We start from the raw sequence: 21580 nt of genomic DNA, 5'->3' as shown, positions 1-21580 counted from the left end.
AGTATCAACAGCTGAATCAGCTAAGCAGAAGAAAGGATATCAGAATTTGAAGGCCACCTTACTGAAATAAGACATGCAGACAAGAATAGAGAAAAAAGAATGAAAAGGAATGAACAAAGCCTTCAAGAAATATGGGACTTCATAAAAAGACCGAACCTACAATTGATTGGAGTACCAGAGTTGATGAGGAGAATGGAAACAAGCTGGAAAATACACTTCAGGATATTATCCCGTAGAATTTTCCCAACCTAGCAAGATAGGCCAACATGCAAGTTCAGGAAATAAAGAGAATGCCATCTCTCTTCCAGGAGAAGATCAGTCCCAAGAAACATGATCATCAGATTCTCCAAGGTCGAAAGGAAGGAAAAACTGTTAACGGCAGCCAGGAAGAAAGGCCAGGTCACCTACAAAAGGAAGCCCATGAGACTAACAGCAGACATCTCAGCAGAAACTCTACAAGCCAGAAGAGATTGGGGGCCAATATTCAACATTCTTAAGGAAAAGAATTTTCAATCCAGAATTTCATATCCAGCCAAACTAAGCTTCATAAGTGAATGAGAAATAAAATCCTTTCCAGACAAGCAAATGCTGAGGGATTTTGTTACCATCAGGCCTTCCCTGGTGCTTCCCTGAAAGAAGCACTAAATATGGAAAGGAAAAACTCATACCAGCCACTGCAAAAACACACCAGAATATAAAGAACAATGACACTATGAAGAAACTGCATTAACTAGTGTGCAAAATAACCACATAGCATTATGATGACAGGATCAAATTCACACATAACAACACTAACCTTAAATGTAAGTGGGCCAAATGCCCCATTTAAAAGACACAGACTGGCAAATTGGATAAGGAGTGAAGACCCATTGGTGTGCTGTATTCAGGAGACCCATCTTACCTGCAGAGACACACGCAGGCTCGAAATAAAGGGACGGAGAAAAATTTACCAAGCAAATGGAAATCAAAAAAAAAAGCAGGGGTTGCAATCCTAGTCTCTGACAAAACAGACTTTAAACCAACAACGATCCAAAAACACAAAGAAGGGCATTACATAATTGTAAAGGGAACAATTCCACAAGAAGAACTAATTATTCTAAACATATATGCACCCCATGCAGGAGCACCCAGATTCATAAAACAAGTTCTTAGAGACCTACAAAGAGACTTAGTCTCCCACACAATAATAGTGGGAGACTTTAAAAATACACTGTCAGTATTAGGCAGATTAACAAGACAGAAAATTAACAAGAATATTCAGGACTTGAACTCAGCTCTGGATCAAGTGGACCTAGTAGACAGCTACAGAACTCTCTACCCCAAATCAACAGAACATACATTCTTCTCAGTGCCACATGGCACTTATTTTAAAATTGACCACATAATTGGAAGTAAAACACTCCTCAGCAAATGCAGAAGAACTGAAATCATAACAAACAGTCTCTCAGATCACAGTGCAACGAAATTAGAATTCAGGATTAAGAAACTCACTCAAAACTGCAAAATTACGTGGAAATTGAACAACTTGCTCCTGAATGACTACTGGATAAATAATGAAATTAGGATGGAAATTAAGAAGTTCTTTGAAACCAATGAGAGCAAAGAGACAACATAACAGAAACTCTAAGACACAGCTAAAGCAATGTTAACAGGGAAATTTATAGCACTAAATGCCCACAGGAGAAAGCGGGAAAGATCTAAAATAGACACCCTAACCTCACAATTAAAAGAGTTTGAGAGGCAAGAGCAAACTAATCCAAAAGCTAGCAGAAGACAAGAAATAACTAACATCACAGAAGAATTGAGGGAGATAGAAACACGAAAAACCCTCCAAAAAATCAATGAATCCAGGAGCTGGTTTTATGAAAAAATTAACAAAATAGATAAACTGCTAGCAAGACTAATATAGAAGAAGAGAGAGAAGAATCAAATAGACACGATAAAAAATGATAAATGGGATATCACCACTGACCCCACAGAAATACTAACTACTAACAGAGAATACGGTAAACAACACTACACAAATAAACTAGAAAATCTAGAAGAAATGAATAAATTCCTGGATGCATACACCTTACCAAGACTAAACCAGGAAGAAGTTGGATCCCTGAATAAACCAATAACAAGCTCTGAAATTGGGGCAGTAATTAAAAGCCTAACAACCAAAAAAGCCCAGGACCAGACAAATTCACAGCTGAATTCTGCCAGATATACAAAGAGGAGCTGACACTATTCCTTCTGGAACTATTCCAAACAATTGAAAAGGAGGGAATTTCCTCTAACTCATTTTATGAAGCCAGCATCATCCTGATACCAAAATCGGGAAAAGACACAACAAAAAAAAGAAAATTTCAGGCCAATATCCCTGATGAGCATCAATGTGAAAATCCTCAATAAAATACTGGCAAACTGATTCCAGCAGCACATTAAAAACTCATCCACCACGATCAAGTCAGCTTCATCCCTGGGATGCAAGGCTGGTTCAACATAAGTGAATCAGTAAACGTAACCCATCACATGAACAGAGCCAATGACAAAAAGAACAGAATTACCTCAATAGATGCAGAAAAGGCCTTCAATAAAATGCAACATCACTTCATATTAAAAACTCTCAATAAACTGGGTATTGATGGAACATCTCTCAAAATAATAAGAACTATTTATGACAAACCCACAGCCAATACCATATTGGATGGGTAAAAGCTGAAAGCATTTCCTTTGAAAACCGGCACAAGACAAGAATACCTTCTTTCACCACTTCTATTCAACATAGCATTGGATATTCTGGCCAGGGCAATCAGGCAAGAAAAAGAAATAAAGCGTATTCAAACAGGAAGAGAGGAAGTGAAATTGTCTCTGTTTGCAGATGACATGATTGTATATTTAGAAAATCCCATTGTCTGAGCCCAAAATCTCCTTAAGCTGAGAAGCAACTTTAGCAAAATCTCAGGATACAAAATCAATGTGCAAAAATGACAAGTATTCCTTTACACCAACAGTAGGCAAGCAGAGAGCCAAATCATGAATGAACTCGAATTCACAATTGCTACAAAGAGAATAAAATACCTAGGAATGCGGCTAACAAGAGATGTGAAGGACCTCTTCAAGGAGCACTACAAACCACTACTGAAGGAAACAAGAGAGAAAACAAACAAATGGAGAAACATTCCATCTCCATGGATAGGAAGAATCAGTATCGTGAAAATGGCCATACTGCTCAAAGTAATTTACAGATTCAGTGCTATTCCCATCAAACTACCATTGACATTCTTCACAGAATTAGAGAAAACTATTTTAAATTTCATGTGGAATCAAAGAAGACCCCGTACAGCCAAGAAAATCTTAATCAAAAGGAACAAAGCTGGAAGCATCATGCTATCTGACTTCAAAGTATACTACAAGGCTACGGTATCCAAAACAGCATGGTACTGGTACCAAAACAGAGATATAGACCAGTGGATCAGAACAGAGACCTCAGAAATAACACCACACATCTACAATCATCTGATCTTCAACAAGCCTGACAAAAACAATCAATGGGGAAAGGATCTCCTGTTCAGTAAATGGTGCTGGGAAAACTGGCTAGCCATATGCAGAAAACTGAAACTGGACCCCTTCCTTACACCTTATACAAAAACTAACTCAAGATGAATTAAAGACTTAAATGTAAAACCCCAAACCATAAAAACCCTAGAAGTAAACCTAGGCAGTACCATTCAGGACATAGGCACAGGCAACAACTTCATGACAAAAACACCAAAAGCAATTGCAACAAAAACAAAAATTGATGAATGGGATCTAATTAAACTAAAGAGCTTCTGCACAGCAAAAGAAACTATCATCAGAGTGAACAGGCAACCTACAGTATGGGAGAATGCTTTTGCAATCCACCCATCTGACAAAGGTCTAATATCCAGAATTTTCAAGGAATTTAAATATATTTACAAGAAAAAAACAACCCCATCAAAAAGTGAACAAAGGATATGAACAGACACTTCTCAAAAGAAGACATTTACGCAGCCAACAAACATGAAAAAAAGCTCAACATCACTGATCTTCAGAGAAATGCAAATCAAAACCACAATGAGATACCATCTCACGCCAGTCAGAATGGCAATTATTAAAAAGTTAGGAAACAATAGATTCTGGTGAGGCTGTGGAGAAACAGGAACACTTTTACACTGTTGGTGGAAGTTAAATTAGTTCAACCAATGTGGAAGACAGTATGGGGATTCCTCAAAGATCTAGAAGCAGCAATATCATTTGACCCAGCAATCCCATTACTGGATATATACCCAAAGGATCCTACAAAAAATGATTCAGTAAACCTACATCATTCTACTATAAAGACACTTGCACACGTATGTTTATCGCAGCACTATTTACAATAGCAAAGATATGGAACTAACCCAAATGCCCATCAATGATAGACTGGATAAAGAAAACGTGGTACATATACACCATGGAATACTATGCAGCCATTAAAAGGAATGAGATCATGTGCTTTGTGGGGACATGGATGAAGCTGGAAGCCACTATCCTCAGCAAATTAACACAGGAACAGAAAACCAAACACCGCATGTTCTCACTCGTAAGTGAGAGTTGAACACTAAGAACACAAGGACACAGAAAGGAGAACAACACACACCAGGGCCTGTTGAAGGGTGGGGATTGAGGGGAGGGAACTTAGAGGATGGGTCAATAGGTGCAGCAAACCACCATGGCCCAGGTAGACCTATGTAACAAACCTGTACGTTCTACACATGTATCCCTTTTTTTTTTTTTTTAAAGAAAATACTTTCTGAACTTGCAACATGTTCTTTTAAATAGCCCCAGTTGAGAGGTGGGTTCAGTGTTTAGAAATAGCCAAAAGAATTTGGAGTCACATTTAGAAAACCCAGAAAAACAAAATAAAAAACACTAGACGTGTTCTTACGAGGATAGGTGAATGAATGAACTCCAGGTTTCAAAGCACTGTATACAAGTCAGTACCTGTCACAGTTGATCCCATGTATGAATTTATACACTTATTTCTCCAAATTGACAGTGAAACTCTTCAAGCACAGGAACCTTATTCCCCAGCAACTAGCAAATTTTGGGACATTTGCTAGGCTCCCAAAGTTTCTTGATGTTACTAGAATATCCAAGAGTCAGGAGTTTACAATCATAGACTCCAAACATCTATATGCCTTAAGGTTCTCATAGTTTACCTGGATGCTTAGCTTTCATGTGTGCAGCATATGTGTCTCCCTTCTCAAATTTTCAACATTACTTCATTCAAAAGTATATTAATGCTTACTATATGCCAAATTCTCTGCTAGAAGTTATATGTCTTCCTGAACATTTTGTGAGGATATGTAACACTTGTATATGTGACTTTAGTGACACCTGAGCTTTCACTACCAATGAATGCTTTCAAGAGTAAGCTAGTATTCACCTTTTATAAACTTTTAAAAGTTTTTTTTTAAAAAAACAGCTTTAGTGAGACATAATTCTTATGCTATACAATTATGACTTTAAGAATTGTAGACTTTAAAAGTCTACATTTAAAAGCAACCATGGCCACTATCTAATTTCAATCACCCTAAAAGGAAATCTTGTACCCATTATTTGTCTTTTCTCAATCCTCCACTTTCCTCAGCCTCTAGCGACCATTAGCCTACTTTCTATCTCATGGATTTGCCATTCTGGACATGTTGTATAAATGGGCTCATATCGTGTGTGATCTTTTGTTGTCTGGCTTCTTTCACTTAGCATATTTTCAAGTTTCATCCATGTTGCATGTATCACTATCTCATTCTTTTTTTTTTTTTTTTGAGATGGAGTCTTGCCCTATTGCCCAGGCTGGAGTGCAGTGGCGCGATCTTGGCTCACTGCAAGCTCCGCCTCCCAGGTTCATGCCATTCTCCTGCCTCAGCCTCCCGAGTAGCTGGGACTACAGGCACCTGCCACCACGCCCTGCTAATTTTTTATATTTTTAGTAGAGATGGGGTTTCACCATGTTAGCCAGGATAGGCTGAATCTCCTGACTTCGTGATCCGCCCACCTGGGCCCCCCAAAGTGCTGGGATTACAGGCGTGAGCCACCACACCTGGCCCACCTCATTCTTTTTTAAGACTGAATAATATTTCATTGTAGATATACAACATATTTTGTTTACCCATTCATCAGTTGATATACATTTCAATTGTTTTCATGCCTTGACTATTATGAATAATGTGGCTATGAACTTTCATGTATGTGACTTTTTGTATTGACATATTTTTGCTTCACTTGGGTATATATTTTGGAGTAAAATTTCTGGGTCATATGGTAACTCTATGTTAAAGTTTTTGAGGAACTGCCAAGCTGTTTTCCAAGAAAATGTATCATTTTACATTTCCATTAGCAATGCATGAGGATTTAAAAGTTTCAGTTTTAACTCAATGTATGCTCCAACAAAAACAAGCCATATATTTTTAATTTGGTATTTACACATTAAATCTCATTATCCTGATAACCATCTTGCATTTTCTACAGCAAAGACACAAGAAACTTCCTCTTTACTGTGACATTAAATAAGATGATACTCCATTGACTTCCTGTTTCATTCATTCTAGCCAAGGAGAGATGACAGAAGCAATTAAATACTTGAAAAAATTTGTGAAAATTGCAAGAAACAATTTTCAAAGCCTAGATTTTGTGAGAGCAAGTACAATGCTTGGGGACATCTACAATGAAAAAGTGAGTCTACGTGTTTCTTGTTTATGAGAAATTTACAGTGTTTAGGGAGAAATGTGCCGTTTTAAAAGTCTCTTCTCATGTCATCCTTGTCTTCCCACAGTATATTATGCAGAATGGCCCTGGACTGCAGCATGTAGTTAATGCCCATGGCAAGGACTAGGAGGAGAAATGCCTCCTCCTCCTTCTCCTCTTCCAATACCTTAGGGCCATGCGGGGACAGTCCTTATGAGCTGCTAACCCTGATTCATAGATTCGACATCCAGTGAGGATTCTAAGTGACATTGGATTTGAGGAGCAATTAAAATATTTAATTCAAAGGAAATTGATTATAACTGTTGGCTATTATCTACTTCCACTGACATTCATCTCTCTCGCTCCAAATTCTTTATTAATCCAGCTGTGGCACCCCTGCTAGGTTCCTTAGAAGAAGAAACGACAATCCTAAAAACAATTCTGCAGAAAATTTAGAGTGGAATTTTAGCAACAGATTGATTACATGAAAGAGAAAACAGGAAGAAGAACAAAAAAGTCCAAAATAAAATTATCCAATTCAAGAAGCTGTTATTAGTATAATGTACTGGTCATAATGGACTTCTGTCATATTTTCTCCTGATTTTATCTTTTTATTACCGATTCTCCTTTAGAAATGGTGTGAAAGAGCCTTGTTTCTCTAATTATAATTGCTGTTTTGATCATGAATAAGATCCATCATTTTCAGGGTAATTATGTTCTCAAATTATGTTTATACACTTTCTGTTAATCTCTTTGAGAGTCTGTGTGTGTAGTGAATAAAATCACTAATTCCAAAACCACGCTGCTTGAGTTAAAAACTCAGCTCTTTCACTTGTAAGATCTGTGATCTTGGGCTAGCTACTTAAATTTCTAGGTGCCTCAGTTTTCTCACCTCAAAAAGTTAGTGTGCATATTAAGTTAACATATGGAAAGCACTTAGGCTAGTGCGTTACAGCAGGAGAAGTACTATCTTTATAAACTTCTGTTGTTCTCTACACCCTTAGTGGTATCAAACAATTCCCCTTTGCCAGACCCTCAGATGATTCTGGGTGGCAATGGTATTCAAACCCATTCTCCTAACCACTACAGTATTCTGTCGTTTGCCATAAAATTGACTTTACTTCAGAAGGAGTTAGGAGTTTTTTTTTAAGGAAATCGAGTTTGAAATTAATTTGAATGAGTGAAACTAATATTTCTTTAGTTCCTAATGTGGAGTGCTTTCAAACAAGGTATCTCATTTCCTTTTTGTCTTACATCCCCTCTCTTGCTCCCCTGGGCTCATTTGCCTCCCTTCTCTCCTATTACTTGAAATCTAAAAAGCCCCCTTTTCTCCTGGCCCTTCTTCTCCCCGCCTCCCTTACCTATCTTGCTTCCTTCTCTCCTGCATCCTTCCTTCTCGTCCCTCCTCCTTGCTCTCTGACCCCTGGGTCATCCTCTCCCTCTCCCCCATCTCCACCACTTTGTTTCCCTTCTTTTTTCGAGTCCTCCCCTGTCTGTTGCTCTAGCTGTGCTCAGGTTTTGCATGTCGTGTGCTTCCTCTGCTACCCCCTGGTTCCCAGCCCATTTCTTTGCCTTTATTGACTCCTCTCTCCTTGATTTTGTATTTGCTTTTATTTACTTTTTAGGATACAGTGGTGAAAACAGAAAGACCTAAACCCTTGTGAGGCTCATAGTCTAATGAGGGAGCATCACCTATAGCACAGGAGAAAAGATATAGTATATGAATATATGCAGTATGATATGGTGTATGAATCAACTTGTATATTTGAAGGCATATATATTTGAAGATAGTGCAAATACCCAGAATCCTCCAAATTTTCTATTAGAATAGGGATAAACTGATGAAATTTAACTTCTGGAAGTTGACACAGCTTTTGGATATTATTTCTTATACCTTAACTTCAGATACTAAACTCTTCTCCAAGAATCAAAAATCGGAGAATTAAATACACACTGATGAGATATAAACTCTTGGCAAAAACATTAAGAAAATGCAAATATAAAAATATTGCCCCTCAGAAAAGTTTATTTTCCTTATGCTTTCTGTTATTAGGAAAATATAGGTTAGCAATGTTCATGTTGTACAGAAGGGCTGGGTTTGGGTGTTGTTTGGAGGTAGGGTAAAAAGTTGTGTTTTTTACCCTTCTGTTTTGAAGAACAGTCCTTTTAAAAGCTCAGATCTCTCCCCTCAATTCCAAGCGCATACCCCACCACCTACTTACATCTTCACTTAGATATCTTCAACTGTACTGTACTAAAAACTGAACTTACTGTTTTTTTCTCTGAATTTTTTCTTCTAACAACTTAAATCTCAACCTCATTAGAATATTATTTAGGCATTTTCCAAGCAATCTTCTCTTTTTAGTCTGTGAGCTCCTTTTATCTGCCCCATCCAGGCCCATGGCTTTTAAATACTATCCATATGCCAGTGACTTCTAGATTTGTATCTCCAATCCTGGTCGCTCCTGGGACTCCAAATTTTGTAAAGGTAATTGCTTCCTTAGCACCTCCACCTGGATTTCTAACATATTTCAAATGCAACCCACTCCTCTCTAGCCTTCTCTATCTTAATAAATAGTAACATTATCCATCCACCCAGTCACTTAAGCCAAAAATCTGAAAATCCTTCAATTCTCCTCTCCCCTGGCTCCATATTCAATCCAAAAGCAAACTCTGACCTTTATGTTACCGAATATATATCTCAAATCCACCCTTTTCCCTCTATCCCTGCAACTGTCACATCAGTTTATGACACTATATTGTCTCACCTAGACACTGCAGTAAGCCCTAAACTCAGCTTCCTGCATGCACTCTCTTCCCTCCCACCCCCGCATAAGCAGAAAGAGGCCAAAGTAATTACTTTGAAATGTAAATCAAATGCGATTTCTCTGCTTAAAACGCTTCCATTTATTCTCATTCACACTTCCATTACTTCTCACTCTTCTGAGAACATAAATATAAATCCCTACCCTATCCTAAAATATGAGATAGCCCCACCCCTATCTCTGACCTCATTGCTTCCAACTCCTTTTTATCCACTCCACCATAGCGAATTGACATTCTTGGAGTTCTTTAAGCATGTTAAGCTAGTTCCTGCCTTAGAACATTTGCCTTGGCTGGAATGCTCTACATGAAATGCTCTGAACTTCACATTGCTGGCTTCTTGTCACTCAGATCTCTGTTCAATGCCACCTCTTCAGAGGGGCCTTCTCTTAGCAACAAAAAAGTGGCCATCAGGTTGCCCCCTCCCTTTTTTTTTTTTTTTTTTTTTTTTTGAGATGGAGTCTCACTCTATTGCCAGGCTGGAGTGCAGTGGCACGATTTCAGCTCACTGCAACCTCTGCCTCCCGGGTTCAAGCAATTCTCCTGCCTCAGCCTCCCAAGTAGCTGGGATTACAGGCAAACGCCACCCCACCCAGCTAATTTTTGTATTTTTCATAGAGATGGGCTTTCACCATGTTGGCCAGGTTGGTCTCGAACTCCTGCCCTCAAGTAATCCTCCCTTCTCAGCCTCCCAAAGTGCTGGATTACAGGCATGAACCACCATGCCCAGCCTCTATTTCATTTTTGTATAATATTTTAACATTTTGAAAACTTGTCCTGAATCTTTAAAAGCAAACCCAATATCTTCTGGCTTCATATTACTCATGCAAGGTATTGTAATTGTATTGTTAACAATTTTCAAGAAATAAAAATATTATAAGACCAAAATTATAATAATTGGAAAAATACTGGAGTTACCCTTTCTGTAATTATTATAGTAATTATAATTAGAATTAGCACATTTAAAAAATATCCTGTATCCTAGTTATTTACCTTTCACTATGTAATCATAGAAAATGGACCACTCATCCTACCCTCTGGGTCTTTTGATGGACTGTTAATTGAAAATATATAATTAGTGTAAAGTGGTCAAATGAGAATGTTTTAGAGGAAATAACTAGGTTTATAAGATTTCTCATTCCTTAATAAAATCATAGACTAATGACATAGTTAGAAAGAATGGTGGTTCCAACACTAAAATTATAGGGAAAATGGGTAGGAAATGATTTATCCTTAGTACTGAGAAAATGCTTATTTATTTTGAGCTTGCTCATTGAATAGAGTGACATTTTAGACACTAAAAATCAAAATAATGCGTGAAAATTCTATGTTATAATGTGATAATTTGAGCGTTGTTCCAAGGTCTATGATGTCATCAAGATCCTGTCCTGGAATTGTCCACTAAATGCTTATCAGGGATATTAATAACATTAAATGAAGTCGTTCTCTTCCTGTAAGATTCATTTAGGAAGTGCATATTGTCAACTCATATTTAAGATTGCCAAGACTAATTACTAGAATCTTCTGAATTTTATAATAGAATAGGGATTATCTGATAACAGAAATAAACTGTAGAAAGTTATATTTAACCTTTGGAGAAGAGATTTAGACAGTAAACTCTAAGAATTAAACATCCACAAGTACAATATACATTAGCAAAATCTCATTCTAAAATGGTACGTATACAAATGCTTGCATCTTAAAAGAATTAATTTTTTATTTCTTTAGTAGTGTTTTAAACTAGAGAAACTAGAAAAACTGGTAGGTTTTTATCTATTTAATGTCAGTTGTGTGCATCTACAGATGGAATACTAAGTACAATTTGACGGAATAATAATTAGCTAATTTTAAAGCTCCCATTTTAAGAGTAAAAAGGCACTTAAATAAGATCTAATCAAAATTTTAGGCATATCACTACTTACACTTAATAGTAACTTCAAAAACTTGAGTGGAAACTCCATTTACTGCTCCTTCTGCATGGCCTGGCATTTGGCCTGGCTCAGCGTGGTTGCCAAATGAATGAATGAATGAATGAATGCATGAATGAGTTAATTTTAATTTAATAACATATAAAAATAACTTTGGAAATTCATATATATGTCCACTTATTTGTGGTCTCTAATTTTCCTAATTAAGACTCTCACCTAAAACAATAAATAATTGAAATCTCAGAAATATAATTAAAATATCAATTAGATATTTATACTTTTGTTTCTAAAAAAATGGTTATGTTTGGCCTAATTATATATTTTCATATATTTTGTCCTATGTCTTTGATATCTACCAGGAAAATCTATAATTTTAGTGACTTTTATTTTCATCATCTTCAATATTTGTATGTTTCTCAATTATAGTTTACTTCATTGGCATACAAATATCGTTGATACAGTTTTATTTTTTCCTAATTAACTTTTTTCTCATATAAATTTTATGTTTTATGCCTTGAAGAAAGAGAAAGAATTGTTCACCTCAACAAACGAAAGTTATTTTTGATGTAATATGGAGAGACTCTGTTTAAATTAACAAAGCTGGTTGGAATGAATCATTTGAATAAACAGTTCTCCTAAACCGTCTGTGTGGGCATGTAACATAGTGTTATGTGTGCTCTTCCTGTTTCTAACAAAATGTTCACATAAGTCCTATTTCTCACCCTCCTCACCTTGCCAGAAATTTCTTTATTCAGTCAGTTTGACCGATCTTGGAGCTTCATGACTATACAGAGGTATGCAGAGTTGAAGATGTGTTTTACCTCTACTGCTGTAATGGTATAAAGCTGTTCCTGTGTTGTTTTTATGTTCATTTCCTTCATAAAATACTAGAAACTGACTTAACAACTCATACAGCAAAACATTCCCCCATATAAGGGTTTCTGTTCAAAAGAGTGCACATGCACGTGTTTGTTTTGTGTGTTTGGTGGGGTGAGGAGGAGAGAGATGAGTGGAAGGGAGAAGATGGTGGAACCTAAAGGGTTGTAAGTCAGTGAAGAAAGGAAATTTTGTCCCCTAGAGCCTTTACAAATGTAGATCAATCCTAGATAATATCCTCCTCTTAGAAAGAGATTTTCATGAGGATTTTTAGAAGATTTGGGGTGGCAGAAGATGCTCTTTTCTCTGAGGCTCAATATGATTATCTGTAAAATAAGAATAATATTTTCCTCATAGAGTGACGTGTGAAAGTTAATGACATAATATATATGAAGTATTTAGCACTGGCCCCCATGCTTCATAAGAGCTAGGTAAACAGTATTTATTTGTGGAGGATAGCTTTTAATAAAGGTGACACTGACTAACAAACAACAACAACAACAACAACAACAAAACCCTGAATTTTTGCAGCTCAAGCTGTTGCAAAGGACTTCTTGAAGAGATATTTAAATGATCATTTGATTGATGCTAGTGACGTCGAGATCATATTTTTCAGAAATTTTGGATACTTCAACATTCTCAGTTAAGAAGAATGGCATATGAACATGGGAAAATAAGAGCAGTAAACGAATTAGAGGATGGATACATTTATTTTCACCAGCCATTAACTGAATGACTTGGCTGAAATGACCTTTTGCTATGACTGAAAACAAAACATTCAACTCTGCATACCTCTGTATAATCATGAAGCTCCAAGATTGGTCAAACTGACTGAATAAAGAAATTTCTGGCAAGGTGAGGAGGGTGAGAAATAGGACTGATGTGATCATTTTATTAGAAACAGGAAGAGCACATATAACACTATGTTACATGCCCACACAGACGGTTTAGGAGAACTGTTTATTCAAATGATTCATTCCAACCAGCTTTGTTAATTTAAACAGAATCTCTCCATATTACATCAAACAAATCCCAGCACTTTGGGAAGCTGAGGCGGGTGGATCACTTGAGGTCAGGAGTTCGAAACCAGCCTGGCCAACATGGTAAAACCCCATCTCTACCAAAAATATAAAAAATTAACCAGGCATGGTGGCATATGCCTGTAATCCCAGCTACTCGGGAGGCTGAGGTAGGAGAATCGCTTGAACCTGGGAGGCGGAGGTTGCGTGAGCTGAAATCATGCCACTGCACTCCAACCTGAGTGACAGAGCGAGACTCCACCTCAAAAAAAAAAAAAAAAAAAAAGAAGGCATGTAAAAAAATTTCATTAGCTAAATCCAACTCTACAAATAGTAAAATTCTATCCAAATCAATGTGAATTGGTTCACTCATTCCCAAACTTCTTTTTACTACAATGTATTAGGTTGAACCATATGAAATTGCCAATATTTGACCACTTTTTGTTGATAAGAACATAAGACTTTTTTATATATGCTTTAAGTTCTGGGATACATGTGCAGAACATACTGGTTTGTTACATAGGTATACACGTGCCATGGTGGTTTGCTGCACCCATCAACCTGTCATCCATATTAGGTATTTCTCCTAATGCTATCCCTCCCCTAGTCCCCCAATCCCCAACAGGTATGTGATGTTCCCTTCCCTGTGTCCATGTCCTCTCATTGTTCAACTCGCACTTATGAGTAGAATGTGTGGTGTTTAGTTTTTCTGTTCCTTTGTTAGTTTGCTGAGAATGATAGTGTCCAGCTTCATCCATGTCCCTACAAAGGACATGAACTCATCCTTTTTTATAGCTGCATAGTATTCCATGGTGTATATGTCCCACATTTTCTTTATCCAGTCTATCATTGATGGGCATTTAGGTTGGTTCCAAGTCTTTGCTATTGTGAACAGTGCTGCAATAAACATATGTGTCCATGTGTCTTTATGGTAGAATGATTTATAATCCTTGGGGAATATACCCAGTAACGGGATTGCTGGGTCAAATGGCATTTCTGGTTCTAGATCCTTGAGAAATTGCCACCCTGTCTTCCACAATGTTTGGATTAATTTACAATCCAACCAACAGGGTAAAAACGTTTCTATTTCTCCACATCCTCTCCAGCATCTGTTATTTCCTGACTTTTTAATGATCACCATTCTAACTGGCATGAGATGGCATCTCAAACGTTTCTATTTCTCCACATTCTCTCCAGCATCTGTTGTTTCCTGAGTTTTTAATGATTGCCATTCTAACTGGCATGAGATGGTATCTCATTGTGGTTTTGATTTGCATTTCTCTAATGGCCGGTGATGATAAGCTTTTTTTACATATGTTTGGTGGCCACATAAATGTCTTTTTTTGAGAAGTGTCTGTTCATATCCTTTGCCCACTTTTTGATGGAGTTGTTTTTTTCTTGTAAATTTTTTGAAGTTCTTTGTAGATTCTAGATTTTAGCCCTTTGTCAATTGGCTAGATTGCAAAAATTTTCTCCCATTCTATAGGTTGCCTGTTCACTCTGATGATAGTTTATTTTACTGTGCAGAAGCTCTTTAGTTTAATTAGGTCCCATTTGTCAATTTTGGCTTTTGTTGCCATTGCTGTTTGTGTTATATTCATGAAGTCTTTGCTCATGCCTATGTCCTGAATGGTATTGCCTAGGTTTTCTTCTAGGGTTTTTATGGTTTTAGGTGTTATGTTTAAGTCTTTAATCCATCTTGAGTTAATTTTTGTATAAGGTGTAAGGAAGGGACCCAGTTTCAGTTTTTTGTGTATGGCTAGCCAGTTTTCCCAACACCATTTATCAAATAGGTAATCCTTTCCCCATTGCTTGTTTTTGTCAGGTTTGTCAAAGATCAGATGGTTGTAGATGTGTGGCATTATTTCTGAAGTCTCTGTTCTGTTCCATTGATCTATATATCTGTTTTGGTACCAGTACCATGCTGTTTTGGTTACTGCAGCCTCGTAGTATAGTTTGAAGTCAGGTAGCGTGATGCCTCCAGCTTTGTTCTTTTTGCTTGGGATTGTCTTGGCTATACAGCCTCTTTTTTTGGTTCCATATGAAATTTAGAGTAATTTTTTCTAAATCGGTGAAGAACGTCAATGGTAGCTTGATGGGGATAGCATTGAATCTATAAATTACTTTGGGCAGTATGACTATTTTCACGATATTGATTCTTCCTATCCATGAGCATGGAATGTTTTCCCATTTGTTTGTGTTCTCTCTTATTTCCTTGAGCAGTGGTTTGCAGTTCTCCTTGATGAGGTCCTTCACATCCCTGTAAGTTGTATTTCTAGGTATTTTATTCTCTTTGTAGAAATTGTGAATGGGAGTTCACTCATGATTTGGCTCTCTGTCTATTATTAGTGTATAGGAATGCTTGTGATTTTTGCACATTGATTTTGTATCCTGAGACTTTGCTGAAGTTGTTTCTCAGCTTAAGGAGCTCTTGGGCTGAGATGATGGGGTTTTCTAAATATATAATCATGTCATCTGCAAACAGAGACAATTTGACTTCCTCTCTTCCTATTCAAATACTCTTTATTTATTCCTCTTGCCTGATTGCCCTGGCCAGAACTTCCAATACTATGTTGAGTAGGAGTGGTGAGAGAGGACATCCTTCTCTTGTGCTAGTTTTCAAAGGGAAGGCGTCCAGCTTTTGCCCATTAAGTATGATATTGGCTGTGGGTTTGTCATAAATAGCTCTTATTATTTTGAGATACGTTCCATCAATACCTAGTTTATCAAGAGTTTTTAGCATGAAGCCATGTTTAATTTTATCGAAGGCCTTTTCTGCATCTATTTAGATAATCATGTGGTTTTTGTCATTGGTTCTGTTTATGTGAGAGATTACGTTTATTGATTCGCGTATGTTGAACCAGCTTTGCATCCCAGGAATGAAGCCAATTTGATTGTGGTAAATAAGCTTTTTAATGTGATGCTGGATTCGGTTTGCCAGTATTTTATTGGGGATTTTTGCATCAATATTCATCAGGGATATTGGCCTGAAATTTTCTTTTTTTGTTGTGTCTCTACCAGGTTTTGTTATCAGGATGATGCTGGCCTCATAAGATGAATTAGGGAGGAGTCCCTCTTTTTCTGTTGTTTGGAATAGTTTCAGAAGGAATGGTACTAGCTCCTCTTTGTACTTCTGATAGAATTTGGCTGTGAATCTGTCTGGTCCTGGGCTTTTTTTGGTTGGTAGGCTATTAATTACTGCCTCAATTTCAGAACTTGTTGTTGGTCTATTCAGGGATTTGACTTCTTCCTGGTATAGTCTTGGGAGGGTATATGTGTCCAGGAATTTATCCATTTCTTCTATATTTTCTAATTTACGTAGAGGTGTTTATAGTATTTTCTGATGGTAGTTTGTATTTCTGTGGGATCAGTAGTGATATCCCCTTTATCATTTTTTATTGCATCTATTTGATTCTTCTCTCTTTTCCTCTTGATTAGTCTGGCTTGCATTCTATCTGTTTTGTTAATCTTTTCAAAAAACCAGCTCCTGGATTCATTGATTTTTTGAAGGGTTTTTTGTGTCTCTATCTCCTTCAGTTCTGCTCTGATCTTAGTTATTTCTTGCCTTCTGCTAGCTTTTGAATGTATTTGCTCTTGCTTCTCTAGTTCTTTTAATTGTGATGTTAGGGTATCGATTTTAGATCTCTCCTGCTTTATCAATGTGGGCATTTAGTGCTATAAATTTCTCTCTAAACACTGCTTTAGCTGTATCCCAGAGATTCTGGTACGTTGTGTCTTTGTTCTCATTGGTTTCAAAGAACTTATTTATTTCTGCCTTAATTTTGTTATTTACCCAGTAGTCACTCAGGAGCATGTTGTTCAGTTTCCATGTAGTCGTGCGGTTTTGAGTGAGTTTCTTAATTCTCAGTTCTAATTTGATGGCACTGTGGTCTGAGACACTGTTTGTTATGATTTCTATTCTTTTGTATTTGCTAGGGAGTGTTTTACTTCCAATTATGTGGTTAATTTTAGAATAAGTGCGATGTGGTCCTGAGAATAATGTATATTCTGTTGATTTGGGGTGGAGAGTCCTGTAGATGTCTATTAGGTCTCCTTGGTCCACAGCTGAGTTCAAGTCCTGAATATCCTTGTTAATTTTCTGTCTCATTGATCCATCTAATATTGACAGTGGGATGTTAAATTCTCCCACTATTATTATGTGGGAGTCTAAGTCTCTTTGTAGGTCTCTAAGAACTTGCCTTATTCATCTGGGTGCTCCTGTATGGGATGCATATTTATTTAGGCTAGTTAGCTCTTCTTGCTTCATTGATCCCTTTACCATTATGTAGTGCTCTTCTTTGCCTTTTTTTTTTTTTTTATCTTTGTTGGTTTAAAGTCTGCTTTATCGGAGACTAGGATTGCAACCTCTGCTTTTATTTTGCTTTTCATTTACCTGGTAAATATTCCTTCATCCCTTTATTTTAAGTCTATGTGTGCCTTTGCACATGAGATGGGTTTCCTGAATACAGCACACTGATGGGTCTTCAGTCTTTATCAAATTTGCCAGTCTGTGTCTATTAATTGGGGCATTTAGCCCGTTTACATTTAAGGTTAATATTGTGATGTGTGAATCTGATCCTGTCATTATGATGCTAGCTGGTTATTTTGCCCATCAGTTGATGCAGTTTCTTCATAGTGTCGATGGTCTTTACAATTCTGTGTTTTTGCAGTAGCTGGTACTGGTTTTTCCTTTCCATATTTAGTGCTTCCTTCAGGAGCTCTTATAAGGAAGGCCTGGTGATGACAAAATCTCTCAGCGTTTGCTTGTCTATAAAGGATTTTATTTCTCCTTCGCCTATGAAGCTTAGTTTGGCTGGATATGAAATTCTGAGTTGAAAATTCTTTTCTTTAAGAGTGTTGAATATTGGCCCCCACTCTCTTCTGGCTTGTAGAGTTTCTCCTGAGAGATCCGCTGTTAGTCTGATGGGCTTCCCTTTGTGGGTAACCCAACCTCTCTCTCTGGCTGCCCTTAACATTGTTTCCTTCATTTCAACCTCGGTGAATCTGACAATTATGTGTCTCAGAGTTGCTCTTCTCGAGGAGTTTTGTGGTGTTCTAAGTATTTCCTGAATTTGAATGTTGGCCTGTCTTGCTAGGTTGGGGAAGTGCTCCTGTATAGTATCCTGAAGGATGTTTTCTAACTTGGGTCCATTCTGCCCGTCACTTTCAGGTACACCAATCAAATGTAGATTTGGTCTTTTCACATAGTCCCTTATTTCTTGGAGGCTTTATCATTCCTCTTCTTCTTTTTTCTCTGATCTTGTCTTCACACTTTATTTCATTAAGTTGATCTTCTATCTCTGATATCCTTTCTTCTGCTTGATCGATTCAGCTATTGATACTTTTGTATGATTCACGAAGTTCTTGTGCCGTGTTTTTCAGTTCCATCAGGTCATTTATGTTCTTCTCTAAACTGGTTATTTTAGATAGCAATTCATCTAACCTTTTGTCAAGGTTCTTAGCTTCCTTGCATTGGGTTAGAACATGGTCCTCTAGCTCGGAGGAGTTTTTTATTACCCACATTCTGAAACCTACTTCTGTCAGTTCGTCAAACTCATTTTCCATCCTGTTTTGTTCCCTTGCTGGCAAGGAGTTATGATCCTTTGGAGGAGAAGAGGCGTTCTGGTTTTTGGAATTTTCAGCCTTTTTGTGCTTGTTTTTTCTCATCTTTGTGGATTTATCTACCTTTGGTCTTTGATGTTGGTGATCTTCGGATGGCATTTCTGTGTGCACATCCTTTTTGTTGTTGTTGATGCTATTCCTTTATGTTTGTTAGTTTTCCTTCTAACAGTCAGGCCCCTTTCCTGCAGGTCTGCTAGAGTTTGCTGGAGGTGCACTCCAGACCCTGTTTGCCTGGGTATCACCAGCGGAGCTGCAGAACAGCAAAGATTGCTGCCTTTTCCTTCCTCTGGAAGCTTCGTCCCAGAGGGGCACCCTCCAGATGCCAGCTAGAGCTCTCCTGTATGAGGTGTCTGTCGACCCCTGCTGGGAGATGTCTCTCAGTCAGGAGGCATGGGGGTCAGGGACCCACTTGAGGAGGCAGTCTGTCCCTTAGCAGAGCTTGAGCACTGTGCTAGCAGATCCACTGCTCTCTTCAGGGCTGGCAGGTAGGAAAATTTAAGTGTGCTGAAGCTGCGCCCACAGCCTCCCTTCCCCAGGCGCTGTGTCCCAGGGAGATGGGAGTTTTATCTATAAGCCCCCAACTGGGGCTGCTGCCTTTCTTTCAGAGATGCCCTGCCCAGAGAGGAGGAATCTAGAGAGGCAGTCTGGCTACAGGGGCTTTGGGGAGCTGTGGTGTGCTCCACCCAGTTGGAACTTCCCAGAGGCTTTGTTTATACTGTGAGGGGAAAGCCACCTACTCAAGCCTCCATAATGGCGGGCCCCCCTCCCCCCACCAACTTCGAGTATCCCAGATTGACCTCAGACTGCTGTGCTGGCAGCGAGAATTTCAAACCAGTGGATCTTAGCTTGCTTGGCTCCGTGCGGGTGGGATTCACTGAGCTAGATCACTTGGCTCCCTGGCTTCAGCCTCCTTTCCAGAGGAGTGAATGGTTCTGTCTCGCTTGCATTCCAGGCACCACTGGGGTATGAAAAAAAAAAAAAACTCCTGCAGCGAGCTCAGTGTCTACGCAAATAGCCGCCCTGTTTTGTGCTCGAAACCTATAGGCACCAGAGGGAATCTCCTGGTCTGTGGGTTGTGAAGACCATGGGAAAAGCATAATATCTGGGCCACAGAGCACTATTCCTCACAGCACAGTCCCTCACAGCTTCCCTTGGCTAGACGAGGGAATTCCCCAACCCCTTGCACTTCCCAGGTGAAGCATTGCCCCACCCTGCTTCAGCTTGCCCTCCGTGGGCTGCACCCACTTCCCAAAGAGATGAGCCAGTTACCTCAGTTGGAAATGCAGAAATCACCAGCCTTCTGTGTTGAGCTCACTGGATGCTGCAGACCAGAGCTGTTCCTATTCGGCCATCTTGCCAGACATTGCAGAACTTAAGTCTTATATAGCTTAGTCTAATAGATACAACTTTCCTATTAAGTTAATTTCAAGATATTGAATGGTGAGTAATCACAGGTCTTTAAAAGAACCTTATCCTAATAGCCTACTTTTCATCTGTTTCTTCTTCAAGATGAACTGCTGTAACTGTCAAAAGGTTAGTGTGGGACATGCCAGGGTAAGGTCAGAAAATATGTGAAATGGTGACATTAAAAGTAAGAAAGAAAATTATTTCTCTTACCTTTTTAGGGATACTACAACAAAGCTTCTGAATGCTTTCAGCAAGCTTTTGACACAACAGTAGAGCTAATGAGCATGCCTCTGATGGATGAGACAAAAGTTCACTATGGAATAGCAAAAGCTCATCAGATGATGCTTACAGTGAACAACTATATAGAGTCTGCAGATCTCACGAGCCTCAACTACCTGCTGTCATGGAAGGAGAGCAGAGGTGACATTGAACCTGATCCAGATACTGGTAAGGCACTGGTTTTTAGAATACTTTAGTTTTCATATAATGCTCAATGGTTAATTCACTTTCATTGGAAAGGTTCACTCAAATGTTGGTGATTTTAATTTAATTGGTAATTTTAATTTTATGGATCCATTACTACATGAAGGTTGGATATACTTTTGTGCTAAATTATACCTTTGATGTTTAAGAGAAGCATAAAACAGTGGTAATAATGTGGTGTACCTGATAAAACACCATTCTTTTTTTTATAAAATATATATTTTTTATTATAATTTAGGTTTTAGGGTACATGTGCACAATGTGCAGGTTTGTTACATATGTATCCATGTGCCATGTTCATTTCCTGTACCCATTAACTTGTCATTTAGCATTAGGTATATCTCCTAATGCTGTCGCTCCCCCCTCCCCCCACCCCACAACAGTCCCCGGAGTGTGATGTTCCCCTTCCTGTGTCCATGAGTTCTCATTGTTCAATTCCCACCTATGAGTGAGAACATGCGGTGTTTGGTTTTTTGTCCTTGCGATAGTTTACTGAGAATGATGTTTTCCAGTTTCATCCATGTCCCTATAAAGGACACAAACTCATCATTTTTTATGGCTGCATAGTATTCCATGGTGTATATGTACCACATTTTCTTAATCCAGTCTATCATTGTTGGACATTTGGGTTGGTTCCAACTCTTTGCTATTGTGAATAGTGCCGCAATAAACATACGTGTGCATGTG

At 38.2% G+C, this 21580-nt stretch overlaps 1 protein-coding gene across 8 annotated transcripts in view; it reads left to right on the top strand.

The window, feature by feature from the left end:
• TTC29 (tetratricopeptide repeat domain 29) overlaps positions 1-21580 on the top strand; it is a 284139-nt gene that overhangs the window by 136741 nt on the left and 125818 nt on the right. For 7 of the 8 annotated variants that reach the window (XR_009212917.1, XM_032148009.2, XM_032148004.2 and 4 more), the window contains 2 exons: positions 6600-6723; positions 20629-20857. Coding sequence is in view for 7 of the 8 variants with exons in the window: in XM_032148009.2 (XP_032003900.1) it covers positions 6600-6723; positions 20629-20857 (353 nt within the window). In the remaining variant the exon portion in view is untranslated. Of the gene's footprint in view, positions 1-6599; positions 6724-12978; positions 13213-20628; positions 20858-21580 lie in introns of those variants that run through there. The other variant, XM_058436803.1, reaches the window with a different exon arrangement.

Source organism: Hylobates moloch, unplaced genomic scaffold (assembly GCF_009828535.3).
Source record: "Hylobates moloch isolate HMO894 unplaced genomic scaffold, HMol_V3 SCAFFOLD_3, whole genome shotgun sequence".
NCBI lineage: Eukaryota > Metazoa > Chordata > Mammalia > Primates > Hylobatidae > Hylobates > Hylobates moloch.
Note: the sequence above shows the minus strand (reverse complement) of the source record. Positions and strands in the feature narration are given on the sequence as shown.